At 44.5% G+C, this 18,895-nt stretch overlaps 2 gene segments (V, D, J or C); both read right to left on the bottom strand.

Annotated features, from left to right (window-relative positions):
- Nucleotides 1–5,418: 5,418 nt before the first annotated feature.
- LOC115290071 lies at nt 5,419–6,262 on the bottom strand. The segment is given in 2 exon segments: nt 5,419–6,068; nt 6,200–6,262. Coding segments are annotated over 2 exon segments (435 nt in total).
- A 6,118-nt stretch (nt 6,263–12,380) lies between these two features.
- Nucleotides 12,381–18,895, bottom strand: part of LOC115290066 — a 22,101-nt gene continuing 15,586 nt past the window's right edge. Inside the window, 4 exon segments of the V gene segment in view lie at nt 12,948–13,043; nt 13,174–13,255; nt 13,545–14,011; nt 14,215–14,319. Of these exon segments, the coding sequence occupies nt 13,030–13,043; nt 13,174–13,255; nt 13,545–14,011; nt 14,215–14,263 (612 nt within the window).

The following is an 18,895-nucleotide window of genomic DNA, read 5'->3' as shown; positions in this document are numbered from 1 at the left end:
GCTCATCATATTCTAAGCTCAAATCTAAGTCTCTCCCTGAACTCTGAACTCATATCCAATGACTACTTGACACCTGCATGTGGAGACCTAACACACATCTCAAACTGAAAATCTCCAAAACCAAATTCCTGATCATCTTCCCCAAATCTACTATCCCACAGTCTTCTCTACTGGAACAATGGCAACTCCCCCCTTCTAGTACTCGGGGAAAACCTCTGGAGTCTCCCTGAGATCACTCTTCCTCTCACGCTCAAAACCATCAGCATATCGTTATCCTCCCCTCTTCCCCTATCACGGCTACAGACCCGAGCTGTCATTTTCAGTAGCCTGGATGATAGCTATGGCTTCCCAACTGTTGTCTTTCCAGTCTGGCCTCTCAGAGAGATCCTGTTACCAAAGTATGCCCTGCTCTATTCAAAACTCTCCCACTTACCACATCATTCAAAGTAAAAGCCAAATCCTCAGAGAAGCCTACAAAATCCTATATCAGGTGGCCTCCCTGTGATTTTTTAAAATCTCATTTCCACTACTCTCCCCCTTGTATGCTCCACTTTGGCAACGTTGGCCTCCTACTTCCCCAATGTGCTGCTCACACAGTTCTGCCTCAGAAATGTGCTATTTCCTCTACTTAGAACCAACTACAATGCTACAGCCTGGAAGTACCCCTATGGCTCCTTTCCTCACCCATTGAACATGGATTAAGTCACATCTTCTCAGTGCAGCCCTCCATGACTGTCTAGAGTAGATTGATTACAAATACAGATTCCCCATTCTTTATCCCTCCCTCTACCCAGGACTTTTGCAATATTACCTTGCAGCTCCTTCTATCAAGAGCTGGGATCTCTTTACCCTCTTCTTAGCAGGATCAACTGGATCGATCATTAGAAAGCATCAGATGGGGAATTGTGTCGATATAAGGTTAGGCTTCAAAATGCCTAAACTGCTTTTACTTTCCTACTTGAGAACGTGCCACCAGTCACAGAAAGTTGGGATTAGACTGCGACACTATGACAGACATTGACTCAGCTGAAGAGTCAGCAAATGGAGACATATGTGTGATGACACAACTTGGATACATTTTGGAGCTAACAAATTTTGGTATATTTTGTATTGTTAATATGATACCATAATATTTGGTATTGTTCAGGATTATTATTTTTATTTTCCCACTTTCTGAACCTCTGCTTTATATGTTACACTAACCCCTCTTTTTCTATGTTCTCTAGACAGCATTACATGCACACTATTCCCACAGCAAACACGGCTGAGAATATTTACTAAAACCCTTTGGTGTTTCTGCACCAAAATAGACTTTTATAAACTCATAGCACATAAGTGCCCCTAATCCTATAAACGAGATGTGGTCTGTGTACACAATGGGAGTTTACTAAGTAACAAAGAACGGAATCTTGCCATCCTGGACAACATGGACAGACCGTGAGGGTTTAATGGAATGTGAATAAGTCAGAGAAGAACAAAGGCCATGTGATTTCATTTATATGTGAAATCGAAAAAACAAAAATCACACACCAACTAAACAAAAGCAGAAGTGACCCATGAATACAGAGAACAATCTGGTGGTTGCCACAGGGGAAGGAGACTAAGGGGGTGGGGGGAGGGCAAAAGGGCCGAATGGGAGTGGAAGATACAGGCTTCTAACCACGGAATGACTCAGTTTCACAGGGAATATAGTCACTGATCCTGTAAGGCAGAGTACGGACACAGATGGCAGCTGCACTCATGGCGGGCCTGGCCCTGCATACAGATTGTCACATCGCTGTGCTCTGTATGGAAGCCACTGTAACATTGGTATCTACTCTACTACAGTGAAACAACAACTACACACACTAAACACTAAGTTTGTGCTAATTTGTTGTGGAGCAACAGAAAACAAATACAACAATAAAGTCTCCCATGTGGTGAGATGGTGTTACAAAGTTAGAAGTCAATGGGAATATGCTCAGAAAAAATGGTACAGGGGGCTATGTGTCAGCGCTTCCCCGCCCCCCTGGGGAGGGTGCAGAAGCCCAAGGGAGGCCAAGGAAGGGGTGGAAGGCATGTGATAACTGACCCTCCATCTCGGTTACTGTGCACACTCAGGCTTCCAGAGTCCACTTCCCTGTCATGTTACAGAAAATAGAAAAAGAGAGGAGGGCACCTGGGTGGGTCAGTTGGTTAGGCATCTGACTCTTGATTTTGGCTCAGGTCATGGTCTCATCGTGGTTTGTAAGAACAAGTCCAGTGTCAGGCTCCACACTGGGCATGGAGACTCCTTGAGACTCTCTCTCTCATTCTGTTCTTACCCTTCTCTCTTGAAAGAAAGAAAGAAAAAAAAAAGGAAGGAAGGAAGAAAGAAGGAAAGGAAGGAAGGAAGAAAGGATTAAGGAACAAATGAATCAAAGGATTGAAGGAAGGAGAAAGAAAGACAAAGAAAAAGAGAGGAAAGAAGAGAAAACCTTGCCCAGGTACATAGTGAGTATCAGAAAAAGGACACAAAAATTGGACAAGGAGGAAAGGATACTTAGATCTGAGAACCAAGCTTTTTTTTTTTTATAATTGTTTATTGTCAAATTGGTTTCCATATAACACCCAGTGCTTCTCCCCACAAGTGCCCCCCTCCATGACTATCACCCCCTCCCCCTCCCCCTTCAGCCCTTGGTTCATTCTCAGTGTTCAGTATTCTCTCATGATTTGTGTCCCTCTCTCTCTCCAACTCTCTTTCCCTCTTCCCCTCCCTATGGTCCTCTAGTAGGTTTCTCCTGTTCTCCTGTTAGACCTATGAGTAAAAACATATGATGTCTGTCCTTCTCTGCCTGACTTATCTCGCTTAGCATGGCGCCTTTGAGGTCCATCCACTTTGCTACAAATGGCCATATTTCATTCTTTCTCATTGTCACGTAATACTCCATTGTATATGTGTGTGTGTGTGTATATATATATATATATATATATATATATATATATATATATATGTTTACAGTTCTCAGGTTTCTAAGGAAGCATAGAGAGATTTTTATGTAAGCTCTGCAGTAATATGATAATTAAATTATAAAATTGGTTACGTGGAAAACACACACAGACACATGTCAACTTGCCACTCTACTGTTTCACATCCTGACCCCTTTACACAAACCACCCAGAGTCCCTGAGTCATAGAGAGGAACATCTGAGGGAGAAGATGAGCCTCACTGATCAGCCACCTGGGGAGGTTTGGTTTAGACCCAGAGCACTGTGGGACGAGCCTCCTTAGTCAGCTGGCAATGACAGTGCCAGCATTACCTGCCTCCACAGGATCAATTGTGAGGGTGAACTCAGTCCCAGGCCCACTGCCATTGCTCCTGGGGGACCAAAGGCTCTCACCTGGGGGCTTCATAGATCAGGATCTTGGGACAGTACTCTGATTGCTGTTGATACCAGGTAATACTGCTGGTAATGCCCCAAGTACCACTGACTTTCTGACTGGCCCTGCAGGAATGGTGGCACTCTGCCCTGGTGACACAGCAGGGAGGCTGGACACTGGGTCAGCACAGTGCCCCCGGTGGAGCCTGGAATGACAGACACAACAAACTGAACAGATGCACTGAGATCATCCCAGTGTAGTGCCTGAGTCCAGGTCCACCAGGTCCAGGGATCCCTGAAGGATGGACGGTGTTGGCAGGAGAGAGGGATGAAAGAGCCACAAGTTTCTTTCCTGATCTCCAGGTAGCCATCTCTGCTGTGTCTGCTTTGGTGTCTTTTTTGATTGATCAATCAATAACATGACATCAGAAAATAGGAATTGTTTACAGTGACTAATTTTGAGTGATAAGGTGCTTCAATCATGAAAAGTGTACAGAAACAAGTTCTACAGAAGTGTTCTTTAGAAGCATCCCATTCATTCCTGGCGCCAGTCTCCCAGATTAAGAAAGTAGCAAACCTATCTTGTTTTGTACAGGTTGGTTATTGGATAATATTTATGACTTTGTTTTTTAATTAATAAGTTACAACCAAATCATGTAATGTACTTAAGTGAAGTTGAGTAAATTTTATAACCAAGAATATAACAGGATGTTTTTAGTAGAAAACAGGATTAACATACATATTACTAAGGTTAGTAAGGTTAAGATTAAAATATCGGTTAAATTGTCTATAGATAGACGAAGAGTTATTGTGATTGGATTATAAACTACAAGAGAGGGAAAGGAAAGAGAAAAAAATGTTTATTAACAAGTTGCTCGAGAAGGCCCTTTTTTTCATGTAAGCACAATAGGGGCCCTGTGTGTGTTGACCTTGGACCTGGGTTTCCCACATTATTATCCTTCTCATAACTGAAGTCAGTATAAAACAGGGTATTTGTCAAATGTAGATTTTTGGAGGCGATCGTGTTCTGACCTTGTCTTCTACTTCTAATCTCCAATTTAACTCCAATTTTCCTCGGACCAGACTCAAATGGAGTACATTTTTGACCTTGTATTTAATTCATATCTCCAAATTAGGCTCCTTTTCTCCAGGCCTGACTCAAATGCCATGTTTATGTTTTTAACCCCTTCAGGTCTATGTTTTGGGCCTTTTGCCAAAGATACAGTGATGTTTAAAAAATTTTTTACTTTATTTATTTTTGAGAGACAGAGAAAGACAGTGGGAATAGGGGAGGGTCAGAGAGAGAGGGAGACACAGAATGTGAAGCAGGCTCCAGGCTCTGAGCTAGATATCAGCACAGAGCCCGATGTGGGGTTCAAACACGCAAATCGCGAGATCATGACCTGAGCCGAAGCCAAACGCTTAACCGATTGAGCCACCCAGGCGCCCGCATTTATAGTGATTTTATCCAAATTCTCTTATGCAGAGACAGGAAAATGTTTTCTCTTATGGGGTAGCTGTGTGGAGAATACCAGTCTGATTTTGAGCGCTCTAAGGCCTAATGAATGACAACAGGCTTAATGTCACATGAGCAGTGGTAGTAGAAGGAGATACCAGATTCGCCTCTCATTGCAGGAGCTGTACAAACATATGCCATTTCCTCACTGTGACTGTGTCACCCATCAAGGCCGAGCGGCTCCCAGCAGTGTAGGCACATGTCATTGATGGCCCTTTTAGTCAAAGTCATGGATGACACGCTGAGTAACCAGAAAACAAAAGGTAACTGGACAACATAAAACCTAACCAAACGCTTTAATTTCAGCCACCAAGAGCCCAGAGACACCAAAAGCTTCATGGCCAACATCTCACCTTGCGCTCCCCTCTCACCTGGGACTCAGGACTGCAGGATCCAGGGCAGGGGAGCCCTGGACCCCGTCTCTAATGGCTGGACTCGAAGCTGCTCTAGTCACTGCGGGTGAAGGAAGGAGACCAAGAGAATGAGGAAATAAAAGAGAAATGTTCCAGAGTCAAGGAGGCACAGGGAAGAGAGAATTCATCCATCAGGGTGTAAAATTCAATGGACCTTTCGCCAAAGGCTAGAGACGAACCTTACTGATTCAATTATGCCATCTGTCTGTGCAAAGCACGCCACCTCTTTCGACACAACAACTCCTAACAGCTTCTGCAAGAGGTCTTATTGGCATTCGTGTTCACTACTCTCCCACTAAAAAGGATCCAGAAGAAGCCTTCCCCTTTATTTCCCCCTGGGCCTTAAACAACCCTGTAAGGAGTAGTCTGGAGAGGTGGCTTCTCAGGCAGACACAGAACCTGCGTGTTCAGGGCTCAGCAGGGAGGAAGCAGCAGGTGCAGCCAAGCCTCCCTGCCCCACGGCCCTGGGGAGGAGGTTTGTGTACGAGGCTGCAGCACTGTAGGAGGAGAGCTATAAAGCTGCTGACAGTAATAAGTCGCCACATCTTCAGCCTGGAGGTTGCTGATGGTGAGGGTGAAATCTGTCCCAAACCCACTGCCGCTGAATCGGTCGGAGACTCCAGATGCCCAGTTGTTTCCATTGTAGATGAGCTGCTTAGGATGCTGCCCGGGTTTCTGCTGGTACCAAGCTATGGACAAGCCAACACTCTGACTGGCCCTGCAGTTCATGGTTACTTGCTGACCTAGAGACCCAGCCAGGAAGCCTGGAGACTGTGTCATCATAATCGCCCCGCAGGCACCTGCAAGCATGAGGGTGTAATGATGAGACACATGCACTTTATCGCAGACCCCCTGAAATACGTCGTTTGAAAAGTGGTGAACTAAAACGATACTACTCCGAAAGGAATGTGGCAAGTTTGAAATTTCTCACCTGAGACCCACAGCATCAAGGATATGAGGACCTGCCTCTGTGACACCATCTTGCTGTCCCTGCCTGCCCAACGCAGCTCAGCTTACATGGCAAATGCCCCTTTTATCTAACCTGAGCAGCTGGTCTGGGCCTGGAGAGGTCTATGCAAAACAACTGATAAGGAAAGAAGCAAACTGTGTCAGCAGTAGGTTGTGAAAGTATCGAATGTAAATTTTAAGAGCCAAAAATATCTCCAAAACTATAGTTGCAGGACTAGAAACACAGAAGTCAGCTCAGAAACTCTTAGAACAAGGTAGAAGTTCTAAAATGACAAAGTGCTACAAGAGCTAATCATGAGCTTCTATTTGAAATTCAAGACTATTGTTAAATGGGTTGAGTTCCCAGAAATGATGAGCTAGGCTCTTCATATCATTAATCCTGGTGAAATTATAAAATATGCTGGGAAACAATAAACAATGGAAGAGTGGAGAGAAGAAAGGAAAGAAGGAAGGGAACAAGGAAGGAAAGGAGGGAGGGAGGAAGGGAGGAAGTAAAAACAGAGGGAGGGAGGGGGGAAAAAATGGAAGGCACGAGAAGAATATGGAGAACTTTGGTCCCACCTTTTTATAAAATCTCTGACCAAAGATATTGGGACTCTAAAGCCATTTGTATCCTGCAGATCTGTAAGGAGCTGAAAGCCCTTGAGCTCGTTTGAGGGGCTGCGCAAAGGGCCAGAGAGACGGGACACAGGCTCAGAACTTACTCATGTAGGGAGAAAAGTAGGACCCTAATTTGAGCGAAGGGAAGTCTGAATTCGGAATTTTAGTTATTCTATTTTCAGTTCAATATTTCCATTTTATGTTAAATTAGCCAATTAATTATCTGTAGGTTCTTTCAAGAAAATTTAGTTCCAGGGTACTTGAGTGGCTCTGTCATTTGAGCATCTGACTTTGGCTCAGATCATGATCCCACAGTTCATTGAGTCAAACCCCCTATCTGTCTCAGCCCCACATTGGGCTCGCTGCTGTCAGCACTGAGCCTGCTTTCAATCCTCTGTCCTCCTCTCTCTGCCCCTATCATGTTCACATTCTCGGTCTCGATCTCTCAAGTATTAATAAACAAAAAAAAAAGAAAGAAAGAAAAGAAAAGAAAATTTAGTTCCATCCAACGGTTTGAGAAGTCAGCTCAGGGTTGCCTGCTCCTAGACCTGTCGTTCACTCTCCAGCAGAGGAAAGAGAGGGGGTGGGGGCCGTGCAATTCCTTTAAGAAACTGAGCCTGTGTCACCATAAGGAGGGATGAGGTTTTTGTGGCTACGGGTCTACTGCATGTCCAGCTACTGAAACTCTTCCCACCTTTTCTCTGAGTGCAGCGAATGTCTGACGCTTACACGGTCAGGGGACACATCGGATGTTCTATGGGTGTCCATGAGGCTCTGCACCGCTTCTTGGCCCGAGAAATTTCCTAAGACCCAGCAATGCTCTGTATCCAGTAGACCTTAGCTGGGGATCCATACCTCACCCTCACAAAGGTTCAAGTCTCCCAACACTCACCCTTCCAGTTTGCCCCTAATGATGGTGAATTTTACGTGTCACTTTAACTAGGCTATGGTGCCCAGGTGTGTGGTCCAGTGCCAGCTTAGATATTGTCCTGAAGGTAGTTTCTGGTGTGATTAGCATTTAAATTTGGAGAGCTTGCATAATACAGATTACTCTCCATAATGAGGGAGGGGGCCTGGTCCAATCAGTTGAAGGCTTTAAGAAGCAAGACTGAGATTTCCCAAAGGAGAAGCAATTCTTCCTTAAGATGCAGCAGTAGAAACTCCGCCTGAGTTTCCAGCCCTCAGATTCCCCACTTAAGGCTGCAGTATCAACACTGACCTGAATTTCCAGCCTGCCAGCCTGCTCTACAGATTCTGGACTCACCAACCCCACACCCTTCAATTCTCAGAATCTCTCTCTCCATGATATCTCACTGGTTGTGTGTCTCTGGAGGATCCTGACGGATAACACTCTTCACATCCCTCAGGTGCCACCACGTCTGCCTGTAAGAGTGCCAGGCATGGCACCTGGTTCTGCCTCCCCATCGTCCTCTCCTCAGACCATTCGTATCACTTCTCTTACTTTTTAGAGCTCATGGGGTAGGACTCAACTGCTGGGCTGCATACATGGGAAATCTAGGCAAGACGGTGTGGGACATGACTGTACTCTCCAAGTCTCTCCCCTTGGGGAAAAAATTTAAGGGTATATCCAATTGTATATCTTTTTTTTCCCCTTTAGTTTATTTAATTTCGTGAGAGAGAGCATAAGCTGGGGAGGGGCAGAGAGAGAGGGAATACCAAGCAGGCTCCACACTGTCAGTGTAGAGCCTGATGTAGGGCCAAACCCAGGAGCCCTGCGATCATGACCTGAGCCTAAGTCAGCTGCTTAACCTACTGAGCTCCCCAGATGCCCCTGATGATCTGGAATTACAAGCCCCCTGACTGCCTCTCACCCTCGCTGACCACGCCTCATGGCAGAATCAACAAAATGGGTATCTCCAGGATTCTGAGTACCTACCCTACAGCTTTCTGAGGAAACACATCTTCAGTTTTTTTCAATTTCTTTTAAAACCTTCAGAGAAATATGGCATTCTTTCCCACGATTGGTCCATTTGCACTTTACTAGAAAATATTCTCATCACAAATTTGATCCTGAAACTCCCTCCCGCCCTTGCTTGAGACACACCAGCCACGAAAGGGCACAGCACCAAAGTCTCTCAGGTGTCCTGCAGCCACAGAGCAAACAGTCCCCGCTGGAATGTCTTTATCCACAGGGTAGATCCAGTCTTTACTTCCAGTTCTTGTAGTTTTTTATCATGCATTTTTGGCATAAATTTTTAAATTTGCATTAAAATATTATTTTATCTGAGCTACCGATATGGGTTATATATATCCATAAACATATATCTCCATACATAGCTCCTTAAGCTTTGTGCCTGGGGCAAGGACCGCACAGCCTCACTCTGGTCCTGATCCTGCATGAAGGAATTTTAATTCCTCACCCTTTCACATCTTCACTGTGGAGACAAAATTAGCCCCATGATTATTATAATTGATATCTAAAGATGCACAGGTTTCCAAGTACAACCAGGGACAAAAGACTCTATTTATTAAACTCACAGCTCTCCAAAGTTCCAAATTTCTGATAGGAAAGAGGACCCCAGGGGCCAGGATCCTAACATTGATGGAATCTGGGGTTGGCATGGAAGGGTTGGTGGCATCTGGCTCTGTAGCAAGGAGGCACTGGGTCCTCCTGAGGGGAGAAAGGACTCAACACAAAGATCAGACAGGAGGCCTGGGGAATGGAGCAAAAGGAGAGGGAGCGTGGTAAGAAACGCAGACAGTAGCCAGGGCTCAAGTCACAGCACGCTGGAATGACCCTGAGGGTTCATGAAAAATCCCAGTGGCCAGTGACCACCCAGACCAGTTTCATTAGAAACTACAGGGATGGAATCCAGGCATCAGTAGTTTTTAACGTTCCCCAGGGGATTCCAATCACAGTGGCCAAAAATGAGAACCATGTGTGTAGGTTGTAGGAGGATGTGACAAGGATTTTGTACCTGCAATGTGAAATCTTTGAACAGTTTTAAACAGGGAAATCATTACATCTAGTTTCTTTCTTTTCCTTTTTTTAAGATTACACTGGTTACCAAAGAGAATCATCCAAAAGTCCTCCTGCTCATCCACCACCTTTCTGTGCATTTGCTTCCTCGGTAAGTGAGGCTGACCACTGAACATCAATATATTCTAAGAAATAGACCTGGAAGTAGAGAGACAGAAAGGGGGCGGGTGGACCAAATGTTTCTACAGGGGTGATAAGTTTACAGGGGGGTTATTTTACAGCCCTACCTAAATTCTCTGTAAGACTGATAAATCACTTTTTTAAAAATTATTTACTGCTCTAACATTTCCATGACTTTTTGTCTATAAACAAAAAAATCTGACCTGGCTTGTAATATCCTGTTGTTACCTGGAAACCTCAATCATCCCATTAGATGTTTGTAGGTTTGTAGGCTTATACAACACAGCCGTTTCCTGGCAGAACTCGCAACTGCACCCTGACTGGTGTGTGGTGAGTCTCACTAGGCAATGTGACACTGTTCCCTTCATTTTCGTTTAATGTTTATAGCAATGACCAGTGATAAACAAAGATAAATCATATACATGCCTAGATATGTGCATGTGCCCACACAACACACACACACACAATCGCACACATACTAGAGAATTGCGGGTCCGAGAGAGACACACACACAGAATCCAAAGCAGGTGAGCTATAGACACAGGTTACACCCACACATTAGAATAGTTTCCCAGTTTTGCTATCCGCACACACAGAATCTGATTTTGAACTCACGGACTCATGGTTGTTGCCGCCTAACAAACCAGTGTGAGACTCAGCTTCTCACACAGAACTACCAGGACCCCAAATCCTCTGACACTGCTTATGTACTCCATATATAAAAGAATTTCTCTAAGCATCAAAAGGAAAACAATATTAAACAAAATGAAATATGACAAATTGAAACATTATCGAATACACTTAGAAATTGCTTTCCTTAGAAATCTCTTTGATTTGAGGTGCTATGTGTTTGTATGAGTATCCATATCTCATATGTACCATATGGTATGTCTTGTCTGTCTATCTATATACTTATCTATCTATCTATCTATCTATCTATCTATCTATCTATCTATCCTAAATATCCTGGGGAAAAGAGAGAAGAATGACAGAATACACACCACGGTGTAACAGATGGTTACCTAAAACTGCACACTCAAGGCCCGAAACACGAAATTCTCCTTTCCTATTATCTTCAGCAGGGCTACAGTTCGCTACTTAGGAGATATTCTTTTTTCCCTTGCCTTTTACTTTCATCTTCTCGAAAGGTCTCAAGATTAGTCTAATTCATTATTTGACCATTTTTAAATTGTCTAAACCATTAACCTGGAAACAGCAGATACCACAGACTCTAGAACTCTCTCTAGTTAATCCTGTATTTGAAGATACTCTGCCCATCAGCGGGAGTGGGGAGGCTCTGTTTCATCCTGGACAGTAGCTGAGAGGATCCCAGCAGGATGGCCATTCACCTGCCAGAAAGTGACTCAGGACACTCAAGTCCACATCTTCAGGGTCTCTGGAACTTTCTCAGAAGGGCGGGGCTATGAGCACTGTGTCTTCTGAGACACTTAGGTCCTTCTTCCCACTCAGCAGTAAGGAATGTGTCTCTGTTGGTTTCCTTCCAAGCACAGAAAACATTTGAAGGTACTTTGTTCACAGGAGAAGTGTGTGTGGCTCTGCCTTTGGCTCTTTAAGCTCTGCCACACCCCCAGGGGGTAGCATGTTGTCCTCAGGGAGGACCTGCCCCCTGACATAAAGCTCAGCTCTGTCCTTCTCTTCACCTGTCAGGACTCATCAGATCTGCTTCTCACAGTGAGGTTCCCTGCTCAGCTGCTGGTGCTGCTGGTGCTCTGGATCCCAGGTGAGGGCGGAGAGGGGGGTGAGAGAGGATTATGGGGTGTAGGGGGAGACCTTTGGGGGCGCTCCTGCTCCCCGTGTGTACTCTGTGTACTCACCTATCGGACTGCACTCCAGAAGGGGAAAATCAGAAAAATTTTCTTGATCAACAGATCTTTCTTGATCAATAGGCGGGCATCTCTGCTCTGTCTGCTTTGGTGTCTTTTTTTATTCATCAAGCAATAACATGACATCAGAAAATAGGAATTGTTTACAGTGACTAATTTTGAGTGATAAGGTGCTTCAATCATTGAAAGTGTACAGAAACAAGTTCTACAGAAGTGTTCTTTAGAAGCATCCCATTCATTCCTGGCACCAGTCTCCCAGATTAAGAAAGTAGCAAACCTAACTTGTTTTGTATGGGTCGGTTATAGGCCAATATTTGTGACTTCGTTTTTTAATTAAGAAGTTACAACCAATTCATGTAAAGTACTTACAGTGAAATTGAGTAAATTTTATAGCCAAGAATATAACAGGATGTTTTTGTAGAAAACAGGATTAATATACATATTACTAAGGTTAGTAAATCTAAGATTAAAATATAGGTTAAGTTGTCTATATATAGGCTAAGAGTTATTTGATTGGATTATAAAATACAAGACAGAAAAAGAAAAGAGAAAAAAAGTTTATTAACAAGTTGCTCGAGAAGGCCCTTTTTTCGATGTAAGCACAATGGGGGCCTATGTGTGTAGGCCTTGGACATGGGTTTCCCACATTCTTATCCTTCTCATAACTAAAGTCAGTGTAAGGGAGGATATTTGTCGAACGTAGACTTTGGGAGGGGATTGTGTTCTGACCTTGTCTTCTACATCTAATCTCCAACTTAGGCTCCATTTTCTTCGGACCAGACTCAAATGGAGTACATTTTTGACCTTGTATTTAATTCTTATCTCCAAATTGACTCCTTTTCTCCAGGCCAGACTCAAATGCAATGTTTGTGTTTTTAACCCCTTCAGGTCTATGTTTTGGGTCTGCGAGGGTCATTGGAAGAGTCTTTTGCCAAACATTTATAATGTTTTGATCCAAATTCTTTTATGCAGGGACAGGAAAATGTTTTTTTATTGGGTAGCTGTGTGGGAAATATCAGTCTCATTTGTAACGCAGTAAGGCCTAATCAATGACAACAGGCTGAATTTCACATGAGCAGTGGTAGCAGAAGGTGATACCAGATTCGCCTCTCATGGCAGGAGCTGTACAAAGGTCTGCCATTTCCTCACTGTGACTGTGTCATCCAGCAAGGCCGAGCGGCTCCCAGCAGTATATGCCCACGTCATTGATGACCCTTGTAGTCAAAGTCATGGATGACATGCTGAGTAACCAGAAAACAAAAGGTAACTGGGCAACCTAAAACCTAACCAAACGCTTTAATTTCAGCCACCAAGAGCCCAGAGACACCAAAAGCTTCATGGCCAACATCTCTCCATGTGCTCCCCTCTCACCTGGGACCCAGGACTGCAGGATCCGTAGCAGGAGAGCCCTGGACCCCATCTCTGATGGCTGGAATAGAAGATGCTCTTGTGACTGCGGGTGAAGGAAGGAGACCAAGGGAATAAGGAAATAAATTAGTAAAATTCCAGAGTAAAGGATGCAAAGGGAAGAGAGAATTCACCCATCATGGTGTAAAATTCACCGATTCCTTCGCCAAAGGCTAGAGGCGGATCTTACTGGCTCAATTATGCCATCTGTGTGTGCAAAAAATGCCAGTTTCTATGCCACAAAAACTGACAGCTTCTCTAAGACATCTCTAAGGCATTGTGTTCACTAATCTCCCACTAAAAGGAATCCAAAAGAAGCCATACCCTTTATTTACCCTGGGCCTTAAACTATCCTGTAAGGAGTAGTCAGGAGAGGCAGCTTCTTGAAGAGACACAGGAACGTGCGTGTTCAGGGCTGAGCAGGGAGGAAGCAGCAGGTGCAGCCAAGCCTCCCTGCCCCACGGCCCTGGGGAGGAGGTTTGTGTACGAGGCTGCAGCACTGTGGGAGGAGAGCTACTATGCTGCTGACAGTAATAAGTCGCCACATCTTCAGCCTGGAGGCTGCTGATGGTGAGGGTGAAATCTGTCCCAGACCCACTGCCGCTGAATCGGTCAGGGACTCCAGATGCCCGGTTGTTTCCATTGTAGATGAGCAGCTTAGGATGCTGCCCGGGTTTTTGTTGGTACCAGTCTACCCACTTGCTAACACTCTGACTGGCCCTGCAGTTCAAGGTGACGCGCTGACCCAGAGACACAGCCAGGGAGCCTGGAGACTGCGTCATCGTGATCGCCCCGCAGGCACCTGCAAGCAGAGCGGGTAATGATGAGACACACGCATTTATCACAGACCCCCTGAAATATATCGTTTGAAAAGTGGTGTACATGTCAGTGCATAACTGGGTCTAGTTTGGAAATAGCCAGTATTTCTCATTATGTCGTAAAATATTTTTTTAACTATAAGATGATACTACTTCAAAGAAACAAGGCAAGTTTGAAATTTCTCACCTGAGACCCACAACATCAAGGATATGAGGACCTGCCTCTGTGACACCATCTTGCTGTCCCTGCCTGCCCCATGCAGCTCAGCTTACATGGCAAGGGCTCCTTTTATCCAACCTGAGCAGCTGGTCTGGGCCTGGAGGGGTCTATGCAAAGCAACTGGTGAGGAGAGACGCAAAGTACATCAACAGTTGGTTATGAAAGTATCTAATGCAAATTTAAAGAGCTAAAAATATAGCTGTAGGACTAGAAACACAGAAGTCAGCTCAGAAACTCTTAGAACAAGTTAGAAGTTCTAAAATAACAAAGTGTTACAAAATCTAATCATGAGCTTCTCTTTGAAATTCAAGAATATTTTTAAATGGGTTTGAGTTCCCAGAAATGATGAGCTAGGCTCTTCATATCAATAATCCTGGTAAAATTATAAAATATGCTGGGAAACAATAAGCAAACAATGGAAGGATGGAAGGAAGGAGGGAAGGAAGGAAAGAGGGTAAGAAGGAAGCAAGGAAGGAAGGAAGGAAGAAAGGGAAGGAGGAACAGAAGGAGGAAGGGAAGAAGAGAGGGAGGAAAGCAGGAAGGGAGCTAGGGAAGAAGGAAGGAACAGAGGGAGGGAGGGGGAAAAGGAATGGAAGACATGAGAAGAAAATGGAGAACTTAGGACCAACATTTTTATAAAATCTCTGACCAAAGAATTTGGGACTCTAAAGCCATTTTTATTCTCAGATCTGTAAGGAGCTGGAAGCCCTTGAGCTCCATTGTGGGGCTCTGCAAAGGGCCAGAGAGATGGGACACAGGCTCAGAACTTACTCACGTAGGGAGAAAATTGGGACCCTAATTTCAACCAAAGGAATCTGAATCCTGTAATTTAGTTACTCTATTTTTTCAGTTCAGTATTTCCATTTTGAGTTAAGTTAGCCAATTAATTAATTCTAAGTTCCTTCAAGAAAATTTAGTTTCAGGGCACCTGGGTGGCTCAGTCAGTTGAGCATCTGTCTGACAAGAACATTGTTGTTTCAGTGTGGTAGATTCTCAAATCCACATATTAGTCACTTTCAGTTCAAAGAGCAAACATTGCGTACTCAATATCAAGGCACAATGGAGATTACAGAGCGACCTGAATGAGGTCCCTTGCTGAAAATTGCTCAGTCTCTAGCAGAAAGATTAAAATCCCATTACAAAATCGCATGAAGCAAGGCAGGATGGGGGAAGTGTGTGAATACCACATTACCAAAGTGATTGAATGACCCACTGGAGTTGTTGCGTTCAGTCAATTTCCATTCTCTACCTAATGGCCATTGACTCTTTGGCTGCAATGGAGAACTTTATTTTGGATAAAGCTCCTCATGCCCCAAGCCTCCACATTCATCTGGTTCCTGGCCCAGTGCAGTGGCAGTGACTCTGAGACTGGGTTTTCATGCGTAATCAGTAATCTTGCAATTCACAATGGAAGCCTTATAATGAACATGGTCTTTGTCAGCCTGTGTCTCTGAGGGAGAGCATGAAAGAAAACCCCTCCCTCTGCTATCAATTAGACTTTATGCAAGTGAAAAATAACTTCTAATGCATTGAATTGTCCACGGTTGGGAACCTATCTATTAGAATAGCTGTCATGGCCTTCATTAATACAGTCACCAGCCTAACGATTATCCTTGGACCAACTGGAAGCATTCTGCAGACTGGCGGAATCAACCCCATTTAGTGAAAATCACTGAATGGTTCTTGGAGGGCAAAGGTTTAGACCCTGGCTGTGTGCCTGCAATCTCAGCATCATGAGGGACACCACGGTTTCTCAAAGACAAAAGCCAGACACTTAAGAGCTCTTTCCAGCTTTCACAATTATGTTTGGTGTCCTGAGTCCTACAGCAGCTGACATGCAGGGGGAAGACACTTACGTTCATGTTGCTCAGGCTCATTTTTCATTCTTTCACTCGATTGCAGAATATGCATTAAAAATGGCCCCTCTGATTTGACCAGAGGGCAACCAGGCAAAGAATGTTCCTGGCCTGAAAATATCTTCCCAAGTGCTTCAGGAAAGGTAGTGGACTTGCTTGAACTGGGAGGCAAGACATCTGGCTCTTCCCCCAACCGGGTCCTTCCCTACCTGTGTAGCCTTGAGAGGATCACTTCCTGTCTCAGACGCCTAGCTTCCTCCTGTTGTTACCAGTGGGGCTACACGTAGTTTGTCTCTCCCAGTCCAAACAGTCCACAAACAGCCAAGGAAGCACCCAGACCATTTTTATTCACTTCTGCGTCTGCTGTCATGAAGATAATCCTGGTTTAAGGCACCACTGTCCTTTCCAGGGCTTCAGAAACTACCAAAGACAAACACCAGAGGGCGCCATAGCAAACGAATAGAAAACAACAAGGATTTCTGGTGACTCTTCAACAATACCTGTTCCTTTCATTCGTTTATTCAATAAATAGGTATTGGACACCAGCTGGATGCCAGACATTTGTTAGTCATGAGAGCACAATGGTGAGTAAGAACTCTATCATCAAAATGTAATTCACAACCTTTGGGATCAAAGTACATAGAAGGACCAGAGAACTAGAGATGTTTTCATTTCCTAACGGCATCCGTACATTTTCGTTCTTTTTTTTTTAATATTTAATAGTTTATGGTCAAGTTGGTTTCCATATAAACCCAGTGCTTCTCCCCACCAGTGCCCCTCTCCATGGCCCTCACCCCCTTCTCTCCTTCCTCCTCCCCCTTCTGTCCAGTTGGTTTTCAGTATTCAATAGTCTCTCATGATTTGTGTCCCTCACTCTCCCCAACTCTCTTTCCCCCTTCCCCTCCCTATGGATCTCTGTTAGGTTTCTCCTGTTAGAGCTATGAGTGCAAACATATCGTATCTGCCCTTCTCCACCTGACTTATTTTTGCTTAGCATGCCTACATTTTCTAAGAATACACTGATCTCAACTTTAAAGAAATTTCTCCTTTCTGATCGGATACAGTTTTTTTTAAGAGAGAGACAGAGAGACAGAGAGACAGAGAGAGCGAGCTAGTGGGGGAGAGACTGAGATTGAGAGGGACACTAGAGACAGAAATTCCCAACCAGGCTGACACTAGCAGCACGGAGCTCAATGTGGGGCTCACACTCATGAACCATGAGGTCTTGAGATCATGAGATCATGGCCTGAGCTGAAACCAAGAGCCAGACGCTTAACTGAAGGAGCCCCTAATTGGACACAGTCAGATGGGAGTGTCATGGCACCCCACCCTTTCCTATCCAAGGGCTAAGCATCACACCCATGCAGGCAGGCCTAAACATAAATTTCCCTGCTACTTCCTCTTGAGGAAAAGGACACAGTAGACTCAAAGCAGTTCACTCCACCTAATAATGGCAACCTGACCAATCTGTTTCTACTGTAAGAATATTTGCAGGTGAGCGTGAACATAACTTAGAGGCTTGGAGGCACAGCCCTTCCAGTGACGCCCATGATATCAGGTAAGATTTGGACCCTCCCCACCTTCCCAACTACCACCACCATCAAATCCTCTCTCCCAGCTCCTACTGTCTCTGGGTCCCAAGAAACATGCCCCTCCTTGATCTCAAGAGCCCCTGTGAGAAGTAAGGAAGATGATTCATTTTCAGAAATACCAAATAAAAGCTGTGCTGTTTAGTTAAAAGTAGGTTTACAACCTATTGGATTCTAGGACACTTGGCCTCCTGGTTCTTCTTCCCTTTCTGTTTTGCGCGCTTATTTTTTTGGAGGCTTTGCAATGAGCATGGGTCAAGAACAAAGGAGGGAGTGAAAGTCTCTGTATCCCCTCAGAAAAGGTACATTTGTTCCAATCGGACTACTTCTTGCCTTGTATGGGCACAGGCGACATCCAGGTAAGGCTGTGATCTCTGGAGGACTCATCCAATCAGGAATCAGGGGCGGGACTTGCAGGCTAGGAGATCAATTGTCTGCTGTGACTGCCCCAAGGGTGTCTGTCAGTCCGACACCTGCTCCTGCAAGAATGTTGATAAAAGCCTCCCTTCACCGTACTCAGTCTCCATGTCCCCCCTTTGATTGGGTCAGTCGGTTATTTCTCACACCAGCCACTTCCTGTTCTGAGGAAAACTGTCACTCACAACACCCACTGCCTCAATCCCATAACTCCATAAAGATATTCACAAAAACAAATCAGCCTGATACAAATATACTTCCCATGGTCTGGGCTCATTGGTCCCACAATTGGTTGATGTTATGTGTCACATATCATGTTTGATTTTGTCCTCAAAGTGCTCTTCCCTCTAATTCAACTTTTCTTATATTACCTATTATTCCTCCTTCAGGCATAAGGCTCCTGACATTCTTCATCTGTTGCATTCATTGTTCCAATCATGTATGTCTTGTTTTAGATACACCTCATGTAAGCAGCACATGGCTGGATTTCCCCGTTTTATTCACTCTTTGACTTTCCATTGTGAAACTTTTCACACACACACACAAACATATAATTTTTAAAAAATATTTATTCTTGAGAGAGAGAGACAGAGCACAAGTGGAAAACAGGAAGAGAGAGGAGACACAGCATCCCAAACAGGCTCCAGACTCTGAGCTGTCAGCACAGAGCCCAAAGTGCGGCTGGAACTCAGGAGCCATGAGATCATGACCTGAGCTGAAATTGGATGTTTAACCAATTGAGCCACCCAGGCACCCCACCCCATTTATATTTTCAAGGTATAAGCT

This window comes from Suricata suricatta, chromosome 4 (assembly GCF_006229205.1).
Source record: "Suricata suricatta isolate VVHF042 chromosome 4, meerkat_22Aug2017_6uvM2_HiC, whole genome shotgun sequence".
Taxonomy (NCBI): domain Eukaryota; kingdom Metazoa; phylum Chordata; class Mammalia; order Carnivora; family Herpestidae; genus Suricata; species Suricata suricatta.
This window is presented reverse-complemented; position numbering and strand designations above follow the sequence as displayed.